Source organism: Lynx rufus, unplaced genomic scaffold (assembly GCF_022079265.1).
Source record: "Lynx rufus isolate CCGP_SWC_20201006 ecotype Redwood Valley unplaced genomic scaffold, mLynRuf1.p SCAF_1, whole genome shotgun sequence".
Lineage (NCBI taxonomy): Eukaryota > Metazoa > Chordata > Mammalia > Carnivora > Felidae > Lynx > Lynx rufus.
In genome coordinates, this window is record NW_025814823.1 from 226,296,335 (window position 1) to 226,313,511 (window position 17,177).

The window sequence follows — 17,177 nt, forward strand, 5'->3', positions numbered from 1 at the left end:
CACAGGTCCCTAGGGTAATTTGGTTAAGGGTTGTTGGCCTTTTTTAAGAACTATTTCGAGGAGGAAAAAAGCCTTTGTTGGTCAGTGTTGGGGACCTGCCCTCCAAGCTATCATGAGGGGAGAGCTGGCTAAGTGGGTGAGTGGCCTGTCCAGTCGCACAGAGTCTGGTGTTCAGAGGGCCCCACCCTTGGGGAGTAATGCTCTGCAGTTGCTGTCTGGCAATTCTTTATTCTTTGATGTTTGAATTTGTGTGTTTTTTTTTTTTTTTTGTAAGTGCAGTGTGACGGGCCAGTGGAATGGGCACGGGGAGGGGGGCGGAGCTTCCACTCCCGGTAGCTTCCCTTCCCCTCTGCCACCTGCCAGCGGTCCTGCCCCGGCTCCCCTCCCCACCCAGCTGCTCTGCGTGACTGCCCAGGGTCGTCTGTCCAGGACCGAGGGCAGGTTGCACCCCCCAGGGTGGGGGAGGCTTGTGTTCCACCGTGGCCATCTGCCCCTCATGGGGGGCCTGAGCACAAGTGAGAAGCGTCCTCATCAGGCATGTGCTTTGCAGCCTCAAGATAAGGTGCTTGCTGTCCTTGTCCCAGCTGGCAACGCCACGGTGCATTCAGGAGTGACTGGTCGGGGCCCTTACACCCACCCTGAATCCGGATCCCAAACATGCCCTGGAGGGGAGGTTGAAATATCTTGGGGACCCATTTGTTATGTGTTGGGGCTACAGACTGGTGGAAATGGGGTATTGACTTCTCCACCCCCCGTGAGGTCTCTGCATTGTCACCTTGCACTGGACCTGGAAAACTATGAGTGAGGGTGATGTGTATCCACAGACCTCCCTCTTCAAAGTCTGTACTTTATCACTCTGCTTCTCATGATTTCTTGGGCCTTCTGCATTTTGACCACAATTCATCTCTTAATAATTAATCCACAGCCTTCAGGAATCCTCTGATCACCTGTGTGTGGCCATCTTTGCCTTAGAATTCCGCCATGGGTGACATGGTGGCCACGTGTGAATTCTGTGAATGGGCACATCAGCAAGGTCACCCCAGGGTTCAGAACAGGCTGTGCCCCATGACACCCTTTGGCAGGTTCTAATGGTGTTTAGTTCTGCAACTGAGAACTGTTTCATACCTCAAAGTAATTCTCAGCATCAGTCAAGCAGATCGACACTTAGAAACACATAGACCTTAGGGATGTATTAGGCTCCAGCAAGGTGTTTAAGAAAATCTGTTGTTATGTCTTTGTGGATAAGGTGGAGTGACGGGGACAAGAATGGACTGGCAGATTAGATGGTCTGTCATCTTTATAAAGTGCTGATTAATCTAGGTCACTCTGAGAGCAGCTGTTAATGGGAAGTGACAGGGCGTCAGTGCTGATCAACACCTTTGATCAATAGTGTGGAAGAGGACAAACGACCTGCAAATCTGTAGGTGTTAAGAAGCTGGATGAGAGAATGAATGGGGTTGGGGACACCATTAAGGTCTGCAGGTTTGGATGATGGGCTGTGTCAGACAAGAACAAAGTTAATAGGACATACTTAGATTCAAAAGTTGCATCCAAAAAGTAGAATCCTTGGAGGTTTTAACTGCCCATAAATCCAAAATAAACTGGCATGCTGATGAACCTGTTTTTTTTTTTTTTAAAGGCTGTTCCCAAAGAATGAAAAACTTGTAACCACACAAAATCTGACACAGAGTAGCAATTTTATTCTTAATTGCCCCAAATCGGAAGCAACCAAGATGTCCTTCAGTAGGTGAATGAATAAACAGTAGTGTATCATACAATAGAGTAGTATTCAGTCATGGAAAGAAATGAGCTATCAAACCATTAAAAGACACAGAGGATAGTAAAAACTGCGTGTCATTCTGGAAAAGGCAAACCAGTGGAGACAGTTAAAAGACCAGTGGTCACTTGGTTTCTGGGGAGCGAGAAAGGACTGAATATGTGGCATACGGGATTTTTAGAGCAGTAAAAATACTCTGTGTGATGCTGTTATGGTGGACACATGACATTATGCATTTGTCAAAACCCATAGAAGGTGCAACACCAAGAGTGAACCTTAATGTGAACCAAGGAGTTAACAATGTATCCATATTGGTGCCTTGGTTATAACAAATGTGCCACACTGAAATAAGATGTCAGTACTAGGGGCAACTGTATGTAACAAAATGTAACACATTTTGTTTACCAATCTAGCAAATTTTAATAGCCATTTTTAAGATAGCCTCTGGTTAATGATTGGTTTTGTTTAAAAGTTTAATGTTTGTTTATTTGAGAGAGAGAAAGAGAGACAGAGCAGGAGCAGGGAAGGAGCAGAGAGAGAGGGAGACACAGAATCCGAAACAGGCTCCAGGCTCTGAGTTGTCAGCACAGAGCCCGACGCGGGGCTCGAACTCACAGACCGTGAGATCATGACCTGAGCCGAAGCTGGATGCTCAACCGACTGAGCCACCCAGGTGCCCCATGTTTTGTTTAAAAGTTTAGTTCTATACCCCTTTAAACATTTTAACCCACGTTTGTAAATTTTGTATTTTCTCTATCGCTTTAAAGTACTTAATTATCAAAGATTATTAAAGTTGTACCAAAGGACTCAGGAACCAGCCCGAATAAGCTCCCACCAGCCAAGGTGGGACACTTTTGAGGGTCAGAAGGAATAATACTGCAGTGGACTGAAGCGTATCGAGTATGATCATAACAACACTACAGAAAGGAAAGAAGAAAACCAACTTGGTTTTCGTTAGAGGCTACTGAGGAACTGTCTTATTATCTTGACAGCTGCTGAATAAAGAGAAAGACTCAAGAATTAATCCTGCCTCTCCTGTGAGATCCGTGTCTCAGGGCAATCAGACATCCATAGGGGACATTTCTCTTTATAGATCTGATCCAGCTGGTGGCTGAAGCAAGAGTGAAGAGCTCTCACTCTCCTGTGTCTCCTAAGGAAGATAGGTAGACCTCGTCAGTGGCTGCTAATGTCACAGGAATAGAGACCCCAGACACCCAGACCGTATCTGCCTCCTGATGGAAACACACACCAACACCTATGATGTAGTTTAAATTTTGAACTAAATCTGGCCGAGTCTCTAGATTGAACTGCCTGTTTTTATAGTCCGCCCAAGGCACTGAGGAAAATGTTAAACTAAACCACAGGATTCAATGACTGATTCTCAGACTCTGGAAGATTTTACTGAACAAATGAGTCTGTTTCTTCCACAAAGAATTTCAAGCAGAGAGAGAGACAGAGAGAGAGAAAGGCAGTAAACCTATAAATTACAGGAAACTCAAAACTCACATCATCAATTTCAATGTATGATTTTTTCCCAATCTTGTTTCAGTCTTTGTGTGTATGTGCACATGTGTGTACAGAAGGTGATTGGGTAAATGTGCATCCTGTTGGGATATCTGATGACATTAAGGGATTAAAGCAATTTTTTAAGATGAGACAGTGTTTTTATTGTTAGGTTTAAATTTCCTTTTTGGGAAGATAGGTGGCAATATTTGTAAATTCAATTATATGATGTTTAGGATTTGCTTCAAGTAATCCTGGGTGGTGGGGATGGGTGGGGGGAGAGCTTGGTGGGAACATAGAAGAAACAAGACTGGCCATGGATGCAAAACTGTTGACTCTTTTTTATTATACGTTGGTCTCTCTTTTTATGTGTGTTTGAAATTTACCAAAGTAGAAGTTGGAAAAAAAAAAACCCAGGCTTTCCTGAACATTAGGCAGTTCCTGCAACATGAAGAAATTAAACTCCTGTGTTCCTAAGATTTTAATTTCAAGTCACAAGTCTATACAGCTATGCATTTTATTTATTTGTTTGTTTGTTTAATTTTACAGCTACATATTTTAAATTGGAACCATGAGATGAATCATCTAAAACAGTATAAATAATTAAAAAACCAAATATGCATAGGTTTTTCTAAATATGAATGATTAATATTAGGGATTAGTTTCACAAACATTTCTGTACTTAATTCTTGGGGTCAAGGATGCTAGCCTGCCTAGGAGACGATTATGGAATCCCATACAATTTTAGCATTCCCTTCCTGAGCAGTTGTATGGATTGCCTTTGTTCTGACTGAGGATTCGTGTGTGTGTGTGTGTGTGTGTGTGTGTGTGTGTGTTGATAAATGAAGTTTATTGCAACATGACCCATTCTTTCATATAATATCTGTGCTGCTTTCATACAGTGACAGAGCTGACAGTTGTGACAGAGACCAGAAGACCCACGAAGCTGAAAATATGTTCCATCTGTCCTTTAGGGAACATGGGCTGACCTTGTTGCAAAATATTATTCCTTTCTCATTCACCTTAATTTGGCGATAGATATACAATTTTCCTTTCTTTCAGATGGATTACAAATGATCACAGCATCATTTATGAAATAGCCTATCCTTTATGATTGAGGATTCTTAATGACCATTGAGACCCTTGGCCAAAATGTCCACTGGACCCCCAACTGGAATTGCCATGGCAACGCCCTCCGAGTGAAATCTTCCAGCAGCCAGGGCTGAGGGTTACACTCCTGTCATTACCTAATTTTTGTATTCCTGGAAGATCATAACTTCCACTAAGACCTTCACTGCTTGGGTTGTTTTTGCATTTCTTTATTTCTTCAAAGATATGTAACTGGTTTCCTGGCTGAGTCTGAATACCTTTAAACTTGAGGGAGCTTTCCTAGGGCTCTGCTTGACTTTGCACAGCAGGTGATCTAATGAAACACACTAATTTAACATTTATAGATTTTCTCTGATGCAGCGAATGAAACTGTGAGTTACATACAACCCATGCAGGAGCCCTGAATCACCTTAGAATTGCAGTCAGCATTAAAAAAATATAATAGAGGGGCGCCTGGGTGGCGCAGTCGGTTAAGCGTCCGACTTCAGCCAGGTCACGATCTCGCGGTCCGTGAGTTCGAGCCCCGCGTCAGGCTCTGGGCTGATGGCTCGGAGCCTGGAGCCTGTTTCCGATTCTGTGTCTCCCTCTCTCTCTGCCCCTCCCCCGTTCATGCTCTGTCTCTCTCTGTCCCCTAAATAAATAAAAAACGTTGAAAAAAAATTAAAAAAAAATATATATAATAGAATTGAATGGAAGGTATCAGAAGGCATTACACATTATAAGGATAAATATTACTTTTTGAAACTTTAGTTTTATTTGTACGTATTTAGATGTAAGTGAATTTCTCACTGTGGGTCACCATGAAAACTTTTGAAAACTTGCCACTTTGATGTCAGGTGGGGAGATCAGAGAGAGCCTGGCATGTGGACCACAGCAAGCAGGGATCATAAACTGATAGGAGGAGGTGAGCCAACAAGAAAACAGAGACCAGAAAACAGCCTCACTTAATAGAAACATACGAGCTCAAAAAAGAGAGCCAGCAGCAGTCCCAGATTAGCAAATGAAATCGTTGCTACTAAAAAAAGAGATGTTGGTGTTACGGGTTATCTTGTATGTCTGCTCTTTCCCTCTGTGCCTCTTGCTCAGTATTTATTTCCTTCTGGTAGCACAGTGGCTGGCCCAGTGTAGACACTCTCCAACTAAGTACTCACTGAGTGTAAACACTGGTAATTAGACCACCTGTTTCAGGGGACCTGGGGGAGGAACGTGGGGTCTGGGAGTCTGTATTTTAACAAGCTTTCCAGGCAGCAACCTGGTGGCGGTGGCAACCGGTATTTACGAAGCACTTACCTGTTCTACCCACTTATTTTACCGGCCCAGGTGCCACTCACTGTGAGAACCAGAGCTGGCACCTGGGTTGCCCACCTTGCACCGGCGGGCTTTACCCTTGACGTCACCAGCATCTCACATCGGCCGCTTCTCACCAAACACGTTACACAACCTTCTAGCAGATGTCCCGGACTCCATGCTTCTTCACTGTCCTACCTCATTCTCTCAGGCATCTTCTGAAGTCTCCCATCATTCCACTTTCCTACCTGATACCTGTCTATACCTTTGGCTTTCTCTTTATCGCTGGTATTATTAAGACCAAATGCCCTAGCAGATAATTCAGGGCCTGCCACAGTGTGCCGACAGCCTGTCCCCTTAATATCTTCTCTATCTGCCCATCTCCCACATATCTCCTTTATCCCTGTCTTGCTGGGGCACCCCAGGACACTCAGTGTGCCCCAGGCACACCTCCCCATCCCTGACTATGATCTTCTGTATATGTTGTATCCTGGAATATTCTGGAATACTGGAACAACCTCTGTTTTCCTCTCAATTTCATCCGTCCTGCCAGACCAAGTTCAAGGGCCACGTCCATAAAATCTTCCCTTATTATTGAGTTAATCATTCCTTCTTTTGCTTCTCTTTGTTCTTTGCTCATGTTTTACTTGAGTACCTCAGACTCATTGCCTTGGATTTTGTTAGGTTGGCTTGGCCCGTGTTTGTCTCAGATGAGGAAGTAAGTTCCCGGAAGACAGGATTCTTTCTTTACAGTGTGTGTCATTCTCCATAAAGCCTACAGTGCCTTGCAACTAGTTTTAAACGGCATATATGTTAATTTTTTTAGGATTATGATTACACCAAAATTAATATTAACTGGAAGTTTGAGCATTTAATCTGTAAGCAGGCTTCAACCTCTGTATGAAGGCTTATTCCGTTCCTTTATAAGCCCAATCATAAAAAAACGTACTGCAAGGGTGCCTGGGTGGCCCAGTTAATGTTCGACTTCGGCTCAGGTCACGATCTCACGGTTGGTGAGTTCGAGCCCCACGTCAGGCTCTGTGCTGACAGAGTCTAGAGCCTGCTTCGGGTTCTGTGTCTCCCTCTCTGTGACCCACCCCCCCAAAGATAAATAAACATTAAAAAAAAAAAAGTACTGCAATGTTTGTGTGCTGTTCATGATAAAGAACTCTTGGTTTCCCCTCGGAGAGGACCTGGCTGGATAGACCACAGGATGTGATCTTAAAGAGAAGGGGCTAGTGCCTTGGATCCTTAATCACTGCTGTTTCCAAGAGATCGGAGGGAGGGGCTGGTGGATGAATGTAGATAGAAGTAGAACAGGGAGGGCAGTAGCCCCTCCACATAGTGGAAAACCTACCCTTCTGCCTTTCTAGTGCCTCATGATTTGGTTTCAGGTCAATTCCACTCTCCATCTGTTAGCAGGGTGATATTTGGGCCACACCCAGCATAGAGAATCCTCTGCCCAAATTAGAGGTTACAGCGGAAAGTCTAGCACCAACGCATACATGGCCCAAGTACTTTTATTTTGCTGACTTTGATGCCTATTGAGTAACTTTGATGTGGTCTCGTTGGGGTGATTCTGAAAACTGAAATTTGTGTCTTCGTTTCTATGCTAGGAACTAAACCTAACTTAAAAAAAAATGAAAATTGTCAAACTGAAATTGTGATTTGTCTGTTTTTGCTGTTACAGGTTCCTTGCACTGACTCCATGGAGAGTGTATCACCTGATTTCTGTCATGATACTCGGGCGTGTTATTATGCAAATAATAAAGGATATGGTTTTGTCCAGAGCTAGAGGTAAGAAAACTGAGAATTCATTTTTATGGTATGTAATTTGCTAGGCCCCAAATATCTGATCTTTGTGTAGGCACATTAACCAAGTAGTTTTACAAGGGAACGGGCGCCCTGGTGGCTCAGTCAGTTAAGCATCTGACTCTAGATTTCAGCTCAGGTCACGATCTCACAGTTTGTGGGTCCAAGAGCAGAGCCTACTTGGGATTCTCTCTCTCCCCCTCTCTTTTTGCCCCTCCCTCCCTCTCTTTCTCTATTAAAATAAATAAAAACATTGCAGAAGGGAACAAAATAACGTCATGTAGGCATTGACTTGGCTATTATTAATGTTTGTTGAATATTTACTTATTTGGCAAATATTTATTACGTACTTAACTGATGTTCCTAGTCAGAGCTACTGGTCCTGAGCGAAAGGTTTGTGTGTGCATGCTGGTTTCTCTTTGGCTCTAAGTGCTACTTAAAGACCATTTTGATATGTAAGCAGGTTGCAGTGAGGATGACAGTGAAATATTTATAACGTCCCCCAAGATGAAGCTTGGGCCATTGGAAAATGGGCTCGTTTATATGAAAACTTTCTCTGCCTCCATGAAGAAAAACAATTCTGGGCTTAAAAACAAATAACAGTTGGGGTGCCTGGTTGGCTCAGTAGAACACGTGACTGTTGATGTTGGGGTTTTGAGTTCAAGCCCCATGTTGGGGGTAGAGATTACTTAAAAAAAAAAAGTAGTAGTTAAGTAAATTTTAACAAATGAGTTCATGATAATGAAAAGTGAACTGATTGTTTAAAAATGAGACTTTGAGTTAATTTTGAAATTTGCTCATGGTGTTTTCTGAGTAATTTGTCTGTGTTATAAATCTGAGTCCAGCTTTTCTGTACTTGGAGAGGCCCTCCGACCAGAGCCTGAGCTAGATTTTGTGAATGAGCAAAAGTCCCTCCTTGGAGTAATTGAGCCCTGGGAACTTTAAATGTGGTAAGATTGATGGGATCAAAAACCAGGCTGACTCAGTCGGTTAGGGGTCTGACTCTCTTGCTTTCGACTCAGGTCATGATCTCATGGGTTGGTGAGATCGAGCCCCATGTCAGGCTCCACGCTGACGGTGCGGAGCCTGCTTGGGATTCTCTCCTTCTTTCTTTGCCCCTCCCCCGCTTGCACACTCGCTCGCTCTCCTCTCTCTCAAATAAGTAAATTAAAAAAGAAAAAAAAAGCCAAGAGAAGGAGGTTCCAGTGAGACATTTGATTTCCCTCAGTGTAACACCCACGTGGAAGGATAATATTGGCCGGGGCCCATACGGATCGATGTGCATAAGACCTTCCCAGAGTTCCTGCCCTGGCAGGGTACCGAGGCCTGCCTTGTAGGAAGCACCCTTGTTCTCCCTACAGCCAACTCTGAGACCAGGGATCTCAGCTGTTATGGGTTTACCATCAGCATGTTCCACAGTGGGCTTGAGCTCCAGTTTATATTCTAAGTCTTAAAGTAAATTATGTGTGGAAAGACTGTGTTACATTGCTGCATTAGAAGGTTTGAAGGCAATTCCTTCATTCTGGTGAATCTGAGAAGGTGAAAAAAAACCCAATGTTGTCAACTGTAGGAATTTACGCGAGGAATAAATCCACTGGAATTGGGAAGTGCCAAACTGGAAATTCGGTTAGGAGACCTCCCACAAATTCACTTATGTCTAGTTCCTTCTTTTCTTTTTTTTTAAATATATTTTAAAATCTATTTTGAGAGAGCGCAAGTGGGGGAGGGGCAGAGAGAGAGGGACGGGGGATCCAAAGCGGGCTCTGCGCTGACAGCCGTGAGCCCAATGTGGAGCTCAGACTCGCAAGCCGTGAGACCATGACCTGAGCAGAAGCTAAGAATCGGACTCTCAACTGACTGAGTCACCCAGTGGCCCCCAATTACTTCTTTTCATGAATCTGTAGACTAAGATTGCATTCGTGTACGGGTTCTCCCCTCGTTCCCCTCCCTCTTCACCCCACCCTTTTCTGTTTCAGAGAATAGACACCCAACTCCCTGTTAACCCTGTCAGACACCTGCCCCAGTACTCTGTTCACCACAGATGTATTAAGGCCAGTTGGAAGCCGAGCATCGGTCTCACGTTGTGGGTTTTGCGCAGGGTCTGTCAGATGCACCCGCGGTGATGCCCTGTTTCTGCCCTGATTCAAACTTTTCATTTCATTGTCTCTTTTTTAGAGAGCGCAGGTTGGGGAGAGGAGGTGGGGGGTTGGGGGGGGGGGAGAGAGAGAGAGAGAGAGAGAGAGAGAGAGAGAGAGAGAATCCCAAGCAGAGTCCACACTCAGCACAGAGCCTGACACTGGGCTCGATCTCATGAACCATGAGATCATAACCTGAGCTGAAATCAAGAGTGGGCGCTTAACTGACTGAGCCACCCGGGCACCCCTCTGCCCTGATCCTAACGGATAGAGGAGAGACCCTTTTTCTCCAGTAGACTTTGGAACATTTTCGCCCTCTAGGACCTTCCTCAGGGGAATCTTAGAAGAAATAACCACTTACACATTTTTATCAGCAGCCATTTTAGCCGAGCATCTCGATCGTTTCCGTTTCGAGTCAAATCTGGTCCCCATTTGGGCACAAGTTGTAGGAGCAGACAAGCGTGGCAGGCAAGTACAGGGCTTGAAGGCTTCGCGACTGCTCTTTTCTCACTCTCACCGCTCGCACAGAGGTTGTTATCAGCCTTGACTCGTTGGCTTGACGTTCCTGTGAATACGAGACCTCCGCGTTCACAGAGTGCAGGCTGCCTCCGCTTGCAAGGATTCGGCCCTCGGCGAACGGAAGCTGTGGCCTTGGAAGAGTAGGAGCCTGAAGGGTCTAGTCCGGGCTTGTTCGCTTCACTTCCCCGTGTGGCGGGGACCCACCGGATACTGGGTTAGTTTCCTGGGGCTGCGGTAACAAGCCATCATAAACGTGGTGGCTCAAAGCGACAGAAATCTCTCCCCTCGCTGTTCTGGAGGCCACCAGCTCAAAATCAGTGCCACCGGGCCAACATCGAGGTTCCGGCAGGGCTGTGCCCCCTCCGGAGGCTCTAGGGAAGCATCCCCTGCCTCTTCCTTCGGGTGGCTTCGGGTGGTGGCTTGTCGTGCGTGGCTTGTGGCCACGTCCCTCCACTCTCTGCCCTTGCGCTCACCCCCTCCTCTTCATCCTCGTCAAACCTCCGTCCTACAAGGCCCCTCGTGGTTGTACTTGGGGCCCACCTGGACAGCCCCGGACAGTCTCCCCATCTCCTGGCCCTTGACTCAATCACACACAGTGCATCCCGCTTCCGTAGAAAGTGGCATTTTGCAGGTTTCGGGGATGGGAGACCTGGCGTCTCTGGGGGCCGTCATCCCGCCAGCTGCACAGCCTGAGCTTCTTCATCCCGTGACACGGCCGAGACCAACCCAGGTCGCTCGGCCGGGTAGGGTGGACTGAGACCGTGGAACAGGAGTGCCCTGGGCCCAGTGGCTTCCGTGCGGCCCGGTCCGCTCTGCCGCGTCATCTGAACGTCAGGGGGTGTGTTCACTCGGGCGGCCTGTGCTGAGCGCCTTTCTGTTCAGGGCCGGCTGGCGGCCCCGGGCTGCCAGGGGCATCCAGGCCCACCCCGGTCCCGGCGCCCCAGGCGAGCTCTCAGACCCCATCCTGCACGCCCGGCGCTTGCCCCAGGCCAGGCTTTCTCTGAGGGTGTGAGCCCAGCGGCACTGCTCCGAATACAGCATTTCTACTGCACAAAGGCAGAAGGTCGGGATTAACTCTGCTCTCTCCCAGCGCCCCTCGGCCCGCGACGAAGGAGCACAAGTGCCGGCCTCGGCCTCCGTTAGTGGAGGCTTTGGAGACAAAGACCCATTTGAGCCCTGCGGAGAGTGGGCAGGGGCCTGACTCTGCAGACTTTTCAGCCCAGGCCCGGCTGAGACGAGTGGGTCTCCGGGAAGCTTCCATCTCGAGCCACATGCTGTTACGGAGACGCCATGGCTTCAGCCAGAACCGCCAGCCGCTGTCGCTGCTCACGTTGGCTTTAGGACAGCAACTGGGAAAGCAAGAGCGAGCCGTCGGGCTCCCGGGGCCATTCTCTCCCCTCCCGTCTCAGTGTCCCCGCTTCCCTCGACGGTTTTGGCTAAAGAGCTGATGCTTCTGCTGTTATGAATTGCGTTTTATTCCTCCTCCCCCCCTCCCCATTGCTATTTTTAATACCATCTCAGATGCTTAATATGAAGGACATGGGCAACAGTGTGGAGATCTTTCACGTGAAATCATCTTTGTGGAACCTGCTGGAATCCACGTCTCTGTTACAAGTCGGCAGCAGGAGCAGCCTGCAGCTGGGGGGGGGGGGTTCGCGCTCACTCCTGTTGTGTACCTTGAGTGCACGCTTCCCTGTGTGAGCCCCTTCGTCCAGGCCCTGGGGGACCCTCCGGCAGCGTGGAAAGTCCCTCTGCAGCCATAGGCTGTTGCTCGACCGTCCCCTGCCTCCCTCTCCTTGCAGAAGAGCCTGTCCTTCTGCCACCGGCTCCCTTTAACATCCTCTTCCAGCACCGCCCTGTGCGGTGGGAGGGGGGCTCAGCGGGTCCCCACGCGGCCGCTCGCTTTCAACCTCTGTCCCTTCGTACCTTTCCTCCTGCGAAATCTGCACTGTCCGTTTACGCCATTTTCTGGTCACAGTTGAGCATGGGCCATCAGGGATTGTGGCGGGTGGACTCGTGTGCCTCCGTTCTCTGTCCCTGCGTCCTGTAACCTGGATTTGGTCACCCACTTGCGTGGCCTCATCTTTCACCTGAGCCACCAGAAGCACTGTGTCTGCAACCCCTACAGAGGCTGAGAGTCACCCCTCAGGACACCCTCTGGCCAGCCCCCAGCCCCTCACTCCTGCTGAACCGGCTCTGCCCTCAGGGAAGTGCCGTCCTGCTCGGCCTCTTACCCGCCCCTCTGTCCTGCACAGCCCCCACCTGCTCGGTGCTCAGTGGCTGCAGGTCTGCTGTCCTTGCCATTCTGAATGTCCTTGTCCCCACAGCCCAGCAACCATGCTCATTTTCCCCACTTTTAATAAGCAAACAAGCAAGCACCCCATGATGTCACCCACTTCCTCCACTCTTGGGGCTGGTGCTATCAGAGAAGGGTCGTATGACAAGGTGAGTGTTAGTGCCAGAATTTAGTCTCTCCCACTTTCCAACTTCAGCTGAGGCATCACTAGTGTTCGTAAGCCCTTGGATTCTTTGGAATTGTTTCTTTGCTTTGTTTGCTGTGCCATCTAACCCCAAAGTATTTGAGGCAGCTTGTGAGGAACATAAAAAACAAGGCTATTTTTAAAAGGTGTAAGTAGAGGAATAGATTCTAATATGGTGACCATAATTGAGCAACAGATTGATCCCTGTGCTTACTGGCAGCCAAGGTAAAAAGGGAACCTAGATCCACTGAATAATTCTAATAGTCTGATGAACGAATGCAAGCAATTTCGAGAAACTTTTTTTTTTTCCCCTGGGACTAAATTTTAAGAATTTATTACACAGATCTCCCTCCCTCCCTTTCTTTCTTTTCTTTTCTTTTCTTTCTTTCTTTCTTTCTTTCTTTCTTTCTTTCTTTCTTTCTTTCTTTCTTTCTTTCTTTCTTTCTTTCTTTCTTTTCTTCTTCCTCCCTCCCTTCCATCCATCCATCCATCCATCCATCCAAAGTAGGCTCCATGCCCAGCATGGAGCCCAATGTGAGACTTGAACTCACAGCCCTGAAATCAAGACCTGAGCTGAGATCAAGAGTCACCTGCTCTTAACCAACTCTTAGCCACCCAGGCACCCCTAATTGATCTTTGATAGGGGATACTGAAGAACAAAAGGGACAACATCTTTGGAAAGATGGAAAAATGCAGAAACCACCTCATGGCCATCTCTAATATCCATTAAAACTGGTAGCTGGGTGTATAATATTAAGATATAGTGCAATGAAGAAAGTAAGCCCATCAAGAAAGCAAATGAGGGGCGCCTGGGTGGCGCAGTCAGTTAAGCGTCCGACTTCAGCCAGGTCACGATCTCGCAGTCCGTGAGTTCGAGCCCCGCGTCAGGCTCTGGGCTGATGGCTCAGAGCCTGGAGCCTGTTTCCGGTTCTGTGTCTCCCTCTCTCTCTGCCCCTCGCCCGTTCATGCTCTGTCTCTCTCTGTCCCAAAAATAAACAAACGTTGAAAAAAAAATTAAAAAAAAAAAAAAAAAAGAAAGCAAATGAGAGGGGCTCCTGGGTGGCTCAGTCGGTTGAGCATCCGACTTTGGCTCAGGTTATCTCACGGTTCACAAGTTTGAGTCCCATGTCAGGCTCTGTGCTGACAGCTCAGAGCCTGGAGCCTGCTTCAGATTCCCTGTCTCCTTCGCTCTCTGTTCCTCCCCCACTCGCACTCTGTGTCTGTCTCTCTCAAAAATAAATAAACATTAAAAAAAATTTTAAAAAGCAAATGAGATCCAAGTATGCATTTTTTTTCTGTTGATTTCACTTGAGCCTCAACATAAGCTCAAAATACCTAAAGGATGAATAGATAAAAACCTCCTTTCTCAAATCACTGTTGTCTCAGTTCTCCTTTTGTCGGTACCATTTCAAAGCCCACCGTAAATGGCACCTCTGTTATTGGGACTGTCTCGAGCAGCCATACTCTCTCTCTCCCTCCATACACCGCCTCAGTGCATGCTAGGTCTGCCCCACTGAACACTCAAGTCTCCGAGGCAGGACCATGTGTGATACAGGGTTCCATCTCCCAAGGCACCTATCCAAGTGTTTTACAAATAGCAGGCTCTGAAATACTCGTGGACACATTGCCTGAATTAATTCTGGTACCAGAGGTGTGTACTGAATGGTTTGATAATTTCTAGAGTTGAAAGATCTAAGCATTCTATTTTATTTTTTTTTAATTTTAAATAAAAATTTAATGTTTGTTTTTGGGAGAGAGAGACAGAGCACAGGCAGGAGAGGGACAGAGAGAGAGGGAAACAGAGAATCTGAAACAGGCTCCAGGCTCTGAGCTGTCAGCACAGAGCCCGACGTGGGGCTGGAACTCACGAGCTATGAGATCATGACCTGAGCCGAAGTTGGACGCTTAACTGACTGAGCCACCCAGGCGTCCCAACATCTAAGCATTTTTAATAGCTCAGAAGATTTCTACGTTGAGAAATGCTTCGAGAGAAAAACGCCTCCATTAATGTTTCATTCTTTGCCTCTCCTTGTTGCAGGTGCACAGTTGTGGAGAAGCCTCAGTGAAAGGTAGGGAACTTGGTTTTCAATGTCATGGCTAACGGAGGGCAGGTGACTGCACCTCCAAGATGTCCAGTGGGTTCAAATACATAGTTGGTTCTCTCCTTTAAAATGGACTTTATTTTTTAGAACAGTTGAGATGTACAGACAAATTGAAAAGATAGTACAAGGTTCCCATATATAGATAGTACACCCCCACCTTTCTTCTGTTAACATTATTACATTACCATGAGGTATTTGTGATGATTAATGAAACAGTAGTCAATATATTCTTATTAACTAAATGTCCACACTGTGTGCAGATTTCCCTAGTTTTTTCCCAATGTTCTTTTTTTTTTGTTCTAGAATCCCATCCAGGATTCCTCAATGTGTTTCATAGTCGTGTCTCCTTCCGCTCCTCTTGGCTGTGACAGTTTCTCAGACTTTTCTTGTTTTTTTCGACCTTGATAGTTTTGAGGAGTCCTAGTCAAGTATATTATAGAACCCCCCTTTACTCTGGGGTTATGGGTTTTGGGGAGAAGCCAACAGGGGTGAAGTGCCATTTCCATCACTCCGTGTCAAGGGTGCTTCCCATTGACGTGATTTATCACTCACGATGCTAACCTTGACCACCTGGCCAAAGTGGTGCTTGTCAGGTTTCTCCAAGTTGGTTATGGGTGTCTGTTTGGGAAATCAAATTAAGACCAGAAGGCTATTGATGAGAACAGGACCAGAGAGCGATCTGAAAGTGTGGTGACGGTGGTGCCCTTGTGGCTTGCAGGCCACTCTAGGCGTGACCCCACCCCTGGCCTGGCAGTACAGGTCCCAGCTCCCAGTCCTGTTTGTTGCAGGCACGCTGGAGCTCCTTGGGCGTGTCCTGGCCTTCTGTGCACGTGCAGAGAGTGACCTGGCTCCCTAATTTGGGGCAGGGGGAAGATTCCACCCAGCGGGCTAGTGTGATTTCACAGGAATCTTAAAAAGCACTTTGTGCTCTCTGGCGAGTAGCCTTTCAGATTTGCTGGTGCTTATTTTGACCCGTGAAGGTATCACGTGCCTGCTGTTCTAGAGGCCTTGCCGTCCAAGCCCTTCTAGCATAGCCTAGAACACGTTGCCTGTTTAGAAGCTATTGGAGTGTTTGATGATGATTTGGAAAAAAGTATCAGTGAGCACAGCAGGACCCAGGGACCCCCTTTGCCAGCGCACTGGCTTTGGTCAGGGAGTGAGTAGCACCTTATAACATGCCTTTTGTGTAGATTTGTAATATTTCACTACTTTGGGAAAGTGCCCGTGTGCCCCCAGAGAAGGCGTGATCATGGAAATAACCTTTTCAAGGAAGGGTCACATTCACTTCAGAATTGCCCAGATACGTATTCAATTCACCCCCATCCTCGCCCCCCCCCCACCCCCCACCAGCTGATGATCTTGCCAAGTTCTCTCTGGGTCTCAGTTTCTCATCTGCTGACTGAGGAGGTAAGAGAGACAATAGTTTCAAATGTCCCTCCCAGCCGTAAAGAGTCTGTAATACAATTTGAGGGGTTTGTTGTGTTGGAGATGTTGTGATTTATAATAAGAATATAGATTTGGTCTTTGTCCCCAAGTTTCAAGGACAGAGTCCTAAAACCTTTGCAGTTTCCTAATTGTTGAGAGAAAGGTGTCTTTTGTCCATGTTAATGAAGTGGCTTTTCCACCACACCTAAGGACTGGTGCGGGGTGGAGGGAAGGTGGGAGGAGGGGGAAGGGTTGGTTGGCTGGGGAATTAACTTTGTGATTTGAGGTTTGGAACTTTCAGTCCCTCCCCCTTTCTCTGGGGAGCGGGGAGGGGGCTGCAGGTTGAATCAACCATCCATGGCCAATGATTTGATCAATCGTGCCTGTGTAATGAAGTTTCTGTAAACCCCAAGGGACAGTGTTTGGAGAGCTCCCAGGTTGGTGAACACCCAGAGATTTGTGGGGAGCAGCACTGTTTCCCCGCACCTTGCCCCGTGCTTCTCTTCCATCTGGATGTTCCCGAGTCACATCTTTTGTAACAAAACCGTAATCTCATAAATAAAATGCTTCTGAGTTCTGGGAGCCCCTCTAGCAAATTCATGGAACCAAGGCAGGGAGGGGGTCGTTGGAATCTCCAGTCTGTAGCCAGTTGGTCAGAAGTGTGGGTGACTACCTGGGCTTGTGAATGGCACCTAAGTGGGGGAAGAGGGCGGGAATTTTGTCGGACTGAGCCCTTGACCTGTGGGGTCTGACGCTATCCCCAGGTAGATAATGTCAAAATCAAGTTGACTTGTAGAACACTCAGCTGGTGACCTGGAGTCTCTAGGTGGTGTGATCAACATCCCCCTCCTGCGCTCCACCCCACCCCCCACCCCCCACCCCCCACCCCCCAGGTCAGAATTGGTACTAGAATTATAGTTGGTGATCAGAAGTGGGAGCAAAGAATCATTCCTGTTTCTTTCTTATTGTTATTACGTTTTTGTTTGGCCAGGGACTCTTTCAAAGTGATTTAATCCACCGCAGAAGG

At 47.2% G+C, this 17,177-nt stretch overlaps 1 protein-coding gene across 1 annotated transcript in view; it reads left to right on the forward strand.

Annotated features, from left to right (window-relative positions):
• The window catches only part of RETREG1 (reticulophagy regulator 1), a 131,926-nt gene that overhangs the window by 27,261 nt on the left and 87,488 nt on the right, over positions 1 to 17,177 (forward strand). Inside the window, exons 2-3 of the mRNA XM_047093915.1 lie at positions 7,368 to 7,474; positions 14,662 to 14,692. Of these exons, the coding sequence (XP_046949871.1) occupies positions 7,368 to 7,474; positions 14,662 to 14,692 (138 nt within the window). The remainder of the gene's footprint in view (positions 1 to 7,367; positions 7,475 to 14,661; positions 14,693 to 17,177) is intronic.